The 11,131-nt window shown below is 41.0% G+C and overlaps 1 protein-coding gene across 1 annotated transcript in view; it reads right to left on the bottom strand.

The window, feature by feature from the left end:
• The window catches only part of DERL1 (derlin 1), a 32,132-nt gene that overhangs the window by 10,147 nt on the left and 10,854 nt on the right, over nt 1-11,131 (bottom strand). The window contains exons 3-7 of the mRNA XM_019528118.1: nt 6,915-6,979; nt 5,345-5,371; nt 2,600-2,695; nt 2,062-2,114; nt 860-970 (exon numbers count right to left, since the gene is read on the bottom strand). Coding sequence (XP_019383663.1) covers nt 860-970; nt 2,062-2,114; nt 2,600-2,695; nt 5,345-5,371; nt 6,915-6,979 — 352 coding nt within the window. The remainder of the gene's footprint in view (nt 1-859; nt 971-2,061; nt 2,115-2,599; nt 2,696-5,344; nt 5,372-6,914; nt 6,980-11,131) is intronic.

Genomic DNA, 11,131 nt, shown 5'->3' on the forward strand with positions numbered 1-11,131 from the left:
AAAAAAAAAAAAAAAAAAAAAAAAAAAAAAAAAATCAACTGCACAGGTTTTAAGAAGGGCTTGCCTAAATCATTAGCTTGATTTTGGCAAGAAAAAGTATTCACAACCCTGATGCCAAAGCACTATGGTACAGATTACTGCAGCAATGATCTTGGATTCCTCCTACTGCAAACAGTTTTAGCTTTGAATCACTAGCAGGATCTCAGGAAAACATCCCATTATCCAAGCCTTGCAGTTATTCTGGTCACATTACTGCCAATCTGCATTCTGTCAGTTCATTTGCAATTCATAGTTGGTGCTACCAATCAATTATAATTGGCCTCTGTTAGGTAGCAACTAAGTTTGTTTGCCTCTTAGCTAGAGGAACAGCGCAAGATAAAAGGTAACCAAGAGAAGAACAAAGCCCACTTGGAGAACAAAGTAATGATTCCAGAGATGTCTTTATTGCCATATTATATACTACAGAGGGTTGTTTCCTACCTTCACTCCTGCAGCTAGTAAGGGATATATACCAACTAGTAATTGATAAGTGATGGGAAGAAGCTTCCCATATGGACAGTTCATTAAATGACTACTATCAGGTTTTTTTGCACCTTCTCCTTCAAGACCTGCTACTGGACACACTGGAAATTGATAAACCATAAAACTCAGAACCCTATCTGATCTGGTACATGGATATCTACCTGAGACAGGACAGCTATCATCCTAGTCATTGACTGATTAATTCAAGGGGACATAAGAAGAATTAAAAAAAATATTTGCTGGGGTCATACTCATTCTTTTAGTCCCTCCAATTGCAGGGCCTTCAGAAGGTTGTGCCAATGAAATTAAAGTCAGGGGTGGGGGAAGAAAAACTCACAGAAACTGGGGTGTGGACAGAAAATTCCTTCCTCCCAAGTCCATTGGGTATTTAAACATTAAGAAGAAGTACAGGTGTCCAACCAGATTTCCTATCAGCTCATTGATGATGCTGCAAAGCAAGAAAAATTATCTGAAATACCTCAAGAAACAAAGGAGCCATGTTGCCACTTCCACTTTAAAGTGTCAGAGTACATCAAGGTCCCCCCCTCCTGCCCAACCCAAGAACCACAGAATTTTCTCCATAGTTTATTACAGGCTACTTCTCTCAACTTCACCAACATGTCAGCACCCTGCCTTCTAGGCATTCTCCTAGAATTAATACAATTAATGCTTACTAATATTGGGAATTAGAGTTTCTGTAACTCTCAAGAACTAAAATCAATTGCCACCTCTACTCAACAGCCTGTCCTCTCTCTCATCTGCTGTGTTTTTGGATCCCAATTTAACAGACTTATAGTTTTTCAGCAGAACTGGGGCCTTTGATTATTTTTGTTTCCACATATGGAAACAGCAGATGTTTAAAAAAGGAGCAGTTTCCTGAAGGGGTGGGTTAGTCAGTAGGAAGCACAACCAGAACCTAAATACAGAAAGCACAAGTTCTCTCTTCCATAGACCATGTATCTAGATGGTAGTGACAGCAGTAGTCATGGTGCTCCACAAGCATCAATAGAAATCAGGGCACCACTGTATAGGACTGTGGACCAGCAGTCTCTGCTCCAAAAAAAGGCATATAAACAAAATGAAGAGGGATAATAAAATACATGCAGGCTGAAGTCTGCTCAGAAGGATGGCTAGCAAATATCACATGTGTTCTGTGTGGGCTTCCTCCCCCTCTCCTCCTTAAACATAATGTGCGATATGGAGACAAGGGCTAGGAAAAAAAAGGAAGTGGAAGAAGAGCTTAACTCTGTGGTTTCAGGAATGAGAATGGCTTAGATTCTTGTTTAGAAGAAAACTTTCACCAAAGGCCTACTACAAAAAATGTGAATTCATCCTATTTTTGTCTGACAAGTTCTGTACAAGTTATCAGAACCTTTAATTTTCTTGCTTTCAAATATTTTCCTTGTAGCAAGTATCTGACCATTGGCAATCCCATTACTGACCCATTAGCTTGAAGCTCATTTTATTGTTATGATCAACCACAGATTATCTCTGGTTATATTTACAACCTCAGGTAAACAAAAATTAGTAACTACTTACGATCCGCCAATGATGTAGTTGAATCCCAGAATAACCCATGGCAAATAACAGGCCTGTACAAAAGACACAGTCAAGTTACGACCACTAAAGGAGAGAAGGAGGCTGCAAAAGTTACTTGGCAACTTCATCTAAGTCTCTTAAGCATTATTATTATTATTATGCAAGTTTAACTTGAACACTTTCCAATTAAAATGGCAAAACATCCTTATTTAAGTAACCATTTTATAGACATAGGAAGCATTTGTGTACAAATGTTTAAAGAAACATTTTTTCTCACATTCTTCCACAGCTAAAATCTGATGGGCAGGCCTACTGGTACTGAACTTGTGCTACCACAGGGTAGCGCAGTGGTCAGAAAGAAACAAAACAGCTGCTCAGAGAAGAACAGGCTAAGATTCAAACTACAAATCTTACTAAGTAGTAGTGACAATTTTCAGTTTTGGGGACCTCCAAAGCAGTTTTCTACTGAAACAACTGGTGCCACATGAAGGACCGCAAGGACCAAATCCTTATGCCCTTCTCCCCCTGTGTGCCATACCTTAAATCTTGTCCCAAACCAAAATGATACAATCATGTCTCTGTTCAGCTGGGCCCACACATAAAGAACTGACATGATGAGAGGAATCATCAACAACTGCAATATAAAGAAACAAAGCAAAGATCATAGTCACTGTCACTTCCATATAACCCTTTCATCTCACAATATTTAACGCGGCAGCAGGACAAGCACAATGTCAACAAAGATGCTCTAAGAACTATACTGCGGCACCCTTGTTGCCTGTATTTTATTATGACCTCACAAATGAACAAGGTAGCAGGTGAGCACGTGAACCAAATTGGCAAGCTGTTCTGTTGTGTAGAAAACTTGCCTCACCTGCTCAGTGCGACTTTCCTATCATTTCTGCCACAAGTGTTGCAGACTGCCCATTTCTGAGCTGGCTTAAATTTCATGCAACTGCTTCAGGTACTGGGATGCCCCAGTCTCACTCTACACACAGCTAAGATAGGTTTTCTGTGAAATGCATTCATGGTTTCAATACCATTTTTTGCGCATTTCGAAACTTAGGAGATAATCTTCCATAAGCGGAGGTCTGTGACTTTAAACACAGCACTTAGGTGAGGACAGACAAAAAGTTTGCACTGGTATTCACATTACACTAAAAGTGAAAGTGTAGGTTCCCAACTGGCTACGGTGGGTTGGCTGCAGGGTCATGGCACGAGCCCCCCACTCAGAGCCCTGTCCATCTGCCCAGCTGTGCAGCTTCCGGGGTCACATCTGAGCTTCTGGGGTTAAAGCCAGGCACCAGGGGAGCCCCAGCAGGGAGGCAGCTAGCCATGTCGTGCTCCCGCTGGGCAGCCATAAAAAAAAAAAAAAGGTGGGAATCACTGATGTAGCAGACAGACACAAACCCCTAAACCAGTGTTACTTCACCTGACCCAGTGGCAAATTATCTGTAAAAAAATAGGGTAACAACTAGTTCAAGTTAGTGTTTCACTTACAATTTCAATCCCCCTGGAGCGGCTTGCTTTTCTGCCACCTGGTGGCAGGTGTCTGTAATGACACCTACTATCCCACGAGAGCTGCACAGCTGTCTGTTCCCGAGATTAATGTCATTTATTTTGTTAACTTAATTTGTATGCTGATATAAGTTACACTGATGTGTCTTTCCACATCTTTGCTGAATTAAGTTTAACTGCTCTGAGCACAAGTAAAACTAGTTTAAGCCTATCTGCATACACTTAAGGGATTGTTAGTTTAACTACATCAATTTAAAAAAACGATCAAGTCAAATCAGTTCAGCTTTTATAGTACTGAGTTAGACAAACCCCAAGAGGTCATAAATATAGCAACAGGTTGTACTAGCAGGGCTGTTTTAGAAATGTTGACTGTTTTATACTCGCTCACTACAGGACTTGTTTTTCTAATCAAGAAATACAAAGAACAAAACAGACTTTCAAGAGATTTTACAAGAGGCTCTGACAATAGTCTAGTTCAGAGGGCAGCACTGTTTTTCTGGTGGCAGACTGGAATGACCCAGCTCAGCTCAAAGGAGGGCCAGCACTAGGTCCCAACTACTACTGCCACCTACTACTGCCACTTCTTACTTCCCAGCCACAGCGTGGCACAGGTGAACCCCCAGCTCCAGACACGATTTGGCCTCTGGGCCGTAGATCACAGATCCCTGGTCTAGCTGATAAACTTGTTAAACTAGGTTCTGTCAGAAATATGGTGTTCTTGGGGCTACTCTACTTTCTTGGATTAGTTTATATACAAATAGCACATCCCAAGAATTGGACATATTTTAGGGTGTAAAAATATTATATGCAAACTTGGAAGACAACTGAAATTCCTTTGGTATACTACTGATTTAAATTAAATACACAAGTTTCAAATTCAAAGAACTGATGTCAGTGCATTTTTTATGGACATAAAATTGGGAAGTTTGCCTCATTCTCCATCAGCTTCTTTTGCTACTTGCCATGATGGACCCCAACCTGAGAATGGGGGGGGGAGAGCAGGGGTTAGCCAAAAGGCAAGATCACCAGCTCACAGACATTACCATGAAGGCATCTAAGGAAATAGGGCAGAGGAAAATCATCAGAAAAAAAGTTCCCAGTCTTACTAAAGTCAGTAGGCAAGATTCACCTCTACCTTATAGACCAAGTCTCGTCCAGTTAGAAGTGCATCTTACAGACTATCTTGCCTTCTGCCTAACCTCAGACTCATGTTGCTAACTACCTCTCTCTGCTTACTGAAATCAGTGGCAGAACTCATCTGGACTTCAACAGGGCCAAGAAGTCACCCCCTTGTCTCCTCAGCAGTGTGATTAACTTTTACAATACATCCCTGCCTGATGTTACCTGAGACATAATAGCCTCCAGATTACAACCGAACAGAAAAAGCTTAGAGCAGCTACAAATGTAGGTAAAGTATCTGTGGGTGAGAATTTAGTTACTTCCCAAAATACTGATAAGCAGCCAATATAAATAAAGCAAGAACATAAAAGTGACATTTTGTAGCATCTCTAAGAGTGTGTCTACACATGAGCTTTAATGTGTGTTAGCTTATTTTAATGCACAGTAAAGCATTACAAAGTGCTCTGTAGCTAATGCACATTAAAATAGGCTAGTACTTCACAACAGAGGTATTAGATTTAGTGCACATTACCTAAAGTGCATTAATGAACATGTTAAGCAACCCCCCCTAAAAAAAACCCCCAACAAATGAAAAACAAAGAAAAAACTTCCTATGAAGGTCTTTGAAAAGCTGCATTACACTTACCTGCATGTCCATGGCCAAGCCAGTTATCTTTTAGTTGACAATTGAGGAAAATACAATGAAAACAGGTGACAGACTAGAGTGATTTTTAAACAGGTCAGGCTTTTAGCCTCAATTTTAGCCAAATGAAACCATGCTGCAGCACTATATTTTGTGAAGTTCCACATTAATCTGGAAAATGGAAGACCTCCAACCACCTACAGAACAGATCAGCTGCAACTACTCAAGCTACCATACCGACAAACCCTCCACCATCACCTCAAGCAGCCACGTGTAGGACTGAGATGGAGGCTGCTTTCATGCTCATTCAGTCTTTGGCTCTGTGCAGAGATTACCAACTACAAGCCAATTAATCTTTGTTAAAAGCCTATATTAAAAACCTAAAAGTCTGCGTCATACATTTGTTGTTTCATTTGCTTAAGAGTTTAAGTGCTGCATTTACTATATGTGACAAAAAACCAGATAAGCAGAAAACTTAAATACTGCAATTATCACGTCACAGAAAACTATCAGTTTCCTGAACTGCACTGCTCTAGTTTTTTAGTGTTATTTTACCTGAGAAGAAATGTGTTTACTGTAGTATCAGATAACACTGTTCCTCAGTAATTGGTTTTACTAGCAAGAAATGGGATACGTAGCTTTTGGTTTATCCTATTTTTTTTCCCCACCAACTTTGTTTTCTCAGCTGCAAATTTCACATTGCTTTGAATGTCAAACAGTAATCAGATCCTTACCAGAAGAACCACCACCCAAGATTTACAACTATAATTTAGTTGACAGTGTTGTTGGCAATGAAACAAAATCCATCTTATGTTCTAGCCACTGTATTGGGCCCGCAGGACTAACAGGAGCGAAGATGCTACACAAGGCAACGTAAGTGGAAGAGAAGGAAGGACCAGATCTGTTAATCAAGATGGTGGCACTTCTACAAAGTTAAAGATGTAGCTAACATAACTACAGCTGATGTTACTCATTCTCCATGTTCCTACTCTAGCTCCAATTATTTCATAAATAACCATAATACAGTAAAGGGACACAGGAAGAACAGAAAAGAGGGAGAAAAGAAAAGGAGAAATATCGGAGACTATTAAATTCAGTTCCACTTCTAAAAATGGCATCAAGAGGAAAGAACCCAGAACAGCCCATGTGATAGCTAAATGAGTAGCACGTTCACTTCAAGATCACCAATCTGACTCAAGCCTGTGTCAACAGTGAAAGCTTAAATTCTCTAGCAGTCTTTACGACACTACTCTAGTCTTTTCTGTCCACGGTGAAGAAGAGTCTGTATCTATCACAATTAACAGCCTCTCTGACCTAAGAGCTGGGTGGCCATCCACAACAGTGCCAAAATGAAGCAAGCAAGGAACTCCGGGGAAGCCTTTACTGCTCCCAACTTTCCTGGGCACAAAAGGCTTCATTCACCGCAGTCAACACAGAACTTTGTACTAGCACAATTCCTGGATTCTGCCCCACCCCTGGAAGTAGCTGATAAGACCTGGACTATAAAAGTGACTTATTTTAGATACAAATACAAGAACCAAAGCACCAAATACAAGAATGACCTGAAGGATACAACAATGCAAATCCAGTTAAACAGGAGCATGAACATGTAGTCTGCTGGCCTTCCATCAAAAGCACCTAAAAAACAAAATGAGTTGTTAGCAAAACATTTTCAGGATCTCCAAGAGACTTTGGTTCTTAGGAACTATGATTTCAAACCCCTCTTGCTCAGTGGGGACAACACATCATAACAAATTTAATCCGACTTTATAGGTGCTTCAGCGTTTAAGGTGACATTTGCATATCTGACCACCTCAAGCACACATTTTACCAGGTGTGCAAGTAATTTATTTCAGAAGTTAACTTTTTAAAATCCATTATTGCTCATACTGATTTATTTATAAGTGACCCTGTGGTTTCTGCAATCTTTCTCCCCAAGCTGTGTGTTGACACGATTGGATAGTGCAGTGGTACTCAACCTCTGGGGCTCCCCACAGGTCTGGAAATTTAGCACTGGGAAAGCAGTAGCTGTGTTAATTGCTCCCAGAGTCACAACAATTAACACTGCCACTGCCCCCCCCCCAAGTTTCCAGACCCATGATGAGGACCCCAGCAGATTGTGACAGCAGACAGGGTCACACTGTAGCCAGATTCAGCATGGGGGATCCAGCTGATGGACTGGCTCTACATTAAGATGGAGGGAAAAGGGAGGGAGAGTGGCCCAATCTGGCCCACAGGACAAGAGAGGTTGAGCATGATTGAGATACAGCTATCTTGCCCTTATCCTTCAAATAAAAAGGAGAAAGACAACGACAGACAGCATCATCAGTACAGAATTTTGTTAGGTCTTCTTGATTCCACAGACTGGAGATACGCCAGTTATTTTTCCTTGCAAATGAGAGTCCCCAACTCCTCCATTGCCTCCTCTCTGGATATGGATGTTGAAGCATCTAGTTGTAGCCAGATCAGGCCAAAAGGGGCACAACATGGCAAGTTAACATTCAACCTTCTGCCATATCTTCTTTTGGTTTTCTTGCTTTTGGAAGCTTAAGAGTCAGAGGGTGGCAATTTCCCAAACTAGGCGATTTTGTGGTTTTACTTCCTTTAATATGGCTTTATGGTATGTCTTTTATTCCCCTCTAAGAAAGCCTCATAATATACAAAAACCCAAAGATTTAATATGTTTAAAGGAATGCCGAAAAGATGTAAGAGGGCCTGTTGCATTAGTTGTGGTCCTACCCAGACCATTTTAAAAAGGACAGCATGGTGTGATCTTAAGTGGATTTGACTCTACAAGTGTTAACAGATGCTTAACCCAATATCTCATAAAAAGGCAGTTACTGGCAAGGAGATTTTAACAACACAAGTGTGCATGCACAAATCAAATAGAGTATATAGAGATTAAAGTGTGGTTTGCCTCTTGACTATGCAGTTCTGTAAAAACTTACATCTGTTTCCTGGGTCAACTTAGTTATTTTAGTCACTAAACTAAGCAGATGAGGCACTTATTTTTTTTCAGGATTCCCAGTAGCCCCCAAAAGCCAAGACAAATGAATGGTCATTAATTAAACCTATTCCCTTCTCTCTCAAAAATGGCCTCCCCAAGTATCAATTTGTACCACAGCACTAAACTCCGCTCTGAAGATATAAGGGACTACCAGCAGGGGTGGGCAAAATGTGGCCTGGGGGCCAGATGTGGCCCGCCAGGCCATTCTATCTGGCCCAGGGGGCCCCTAAAAATTTAGAAAATTAATATTTATTTGCCCTGGGCTGCCTGTCACGTGGCCCTCGATGGCTTGCCAACACTCAGTAAGCGGCCCTCTGCCCAAAATAATTGCCCGCCCCTGGGCTACAGGAATGTCAGAGTATAACTCTCAACAGCAGAGCCCTTGCTGTGGGCAAGTCAACATAAAAAAAAAAAAAAAAAAACCAACCAAAAACAAGTCCTCTTGAACTTTAAACCTTGGGATGATTCCACAAGCCTGGCTGTCAAGAGTAGTTTTTTAATTTGAAAAAGGAGTGTATTTTCAGTCTCCAGTCCTGCATCACTATCTGTTAGCCTGGACTTTTGCAGTGACTCATATGACACTCCAGAAGCAGAGAAGTCCACATTAACAGATGTGGGGGCAGCATAAAGACTTAGGTGAGGCTGTTGCACAGATATAAATGGAATCTACCGTGACTCAAAAACAAAACCACAGACCACGGAAAAGCAGAACCACACTTGTAAACGGACATCAAAATGCTCAGGGGCACCTACTGCCCTCTACGTACACGTACAGCTCAACAGAGCAAGAAGGTAAAGATGGGGCTTTCTTTAGTAACAACTGTATTATACGGCATGCAAGTACTACTGTAATTATTTTATATTCCACCCCCAAACAGGAAAGGGTTTAGATACTGCTTTAAAAAAAAAAAAAGAAAAGAAAAAAAATTACAGGCCTTTTCTGAGGGATTTTTTTTTAATTTGGTTACAGAAAAGTTTTTTCCTCCCACACTGTTGCTGTGAGAACTTATGCAGAGGAAGGTGATTGACTCCACAAGAAACATGACTAGTAAGACAAAAAACAAAATAGGCAAAAAGATTATTTCCTCTAAGCTCTTTCCCTTCTAATTATCTTGGGGTTTACTTAAGTTGTGGATAAATGAAAAATTATAAGTGGCTTTGAAGTTAGTGTCCCTTTAAATATCTGAAAATCCTGAGCTAAATACTTCCATTCCTAAGACAGCAAAACAAGTATTACAAGGGTCTAAGAAAACCATTTTATAATCACCAATTTCAATTCCTCTTATTCTCAGAAGAGATAAACTAAGCCAGGGATGTAATTTTTGTTATTAAAATAAAGGGCTCTGGAAACCCAGCTATGTCTTTTCTGCATTTCCCAGATAAATGCAAGTTTACAAATAAACTTGAGTGAGATCCTTAAAGCGGATCTTTAATGTTAGCATCTGCCCAGAAAAGTTATATAAGGATGTCTTCACGTGCAATATATCCCACTGATCGTGGGAATTTTGCTCACAAATTGACAGCTGTGCTGGTCTACATCATGAGCAACTTGTGTGCTCACAACTGTAAATCTTGACATGCTTGAAAGTTTTTAACAGAGGGCAAAGATCAGTAGGGGGGCTCTGAAGCAGCCAACTTTCTTATTTCTAGAAAAATTAACTGCAAAAATTATTTTGCCAGTCAACTGTACCTCTCCAGGGCAGTACTAGCCCCAACTATAGAAGTTTACAGTGGTGTGTAACTTATTGTTAAAAAGATCACTTCTTTCATATTCTTGGCATCATAAACACAGGAAAGCACCCAGATTTCCCACCATAAGAACTCCTTGTTCACAAATGTGCAAAGCTGTCTTCAATATTCAGTGTTTCGGTGCCTTCTTAATGATTGTATGTAGTCAGTGATTTAATCTTCTCTTTCCTCAACATGTTCTGCTCTACCTAGGACCACAAAGGACTGCTCTTTAAATTATGGCATGAGGTGCTTACGTATAGCCACTTACAGAAAAGGCGAGACAAAACCTAAATACCACTAACAGTGCTACTTAGTAACATCTGTTACCTGAGCATTTCCAGTTGTGAGTCCTAATGATCTCTCATAATTAGGGTTATGCAGAAGGCAGGGCAGTGTGGCACTTTAGAGGCTAATTAGTTCAGAGACGCATAAGCTTTGGTAGGCAACAGCCTACTAGCATCTGACATATATGAAAGAAAGCTTATGCTTCTGAACGAGTTAGCATCTAAATGCCTTGTTACATGTCATACTTAGAGCTGCTCAAACGCTGATCAGTGTTAGTGCTAGCTCAAGTTTAGAGCAGTTGTACCTTACGACTAAACACTTTGACTGTTTCCCACCTTCATAGCTGTGACTTGCCACTAGAGGGCTTGTGAGCAGGGACCTGACCAGGAGCTAGAGCTGTAAGCTGCCACTACAGGGCTGGTGAACCAGGACAGGCTTCTTTCCTTGCTCTAGGAAGGGGTGAGAGACATGGGTTGGGTGGAGTGGGGGCAGGAACATGAAGCTGGGAGGTAGAGAGTTAAGGGGGTGGGCCTGGGTAACGAGATGGGAGGTGGAAAGGAAATGGGGTGGTGAAATGAAGGAAGTCAACCACTGAAGGTTAAAATAGAAAGAAGAATTTAAAAAAGGAAGCAAATTAAAGGTCTTATGTTTTAACAAACTGTGTTTTGGATTTGGGGTGTGGAAGGTGCTGGTCACATTTCTCAGGGTGGCTAGGAGGTGGGAGTGGTGAGGGAAGGCACTTTTGAAAGAGCTACTGCCCCTGTCCC

Source organism: Gavialis gangeticus, unplaced genomic scaffold (genome assembly GCF_001723915.1).
Source record: "Gavialis gangeticus isolate Ggan-Ray unplaced genomic scaffold, GavGan_comp1, whole genome shotgun sequence".
NCBI classification, from domain to species: domain Eukaryota; kingdom Metazoa; phylum Chordata; order Crocodylia; family Gavialidae; genus Gavialis; species Gavialis gangeticus.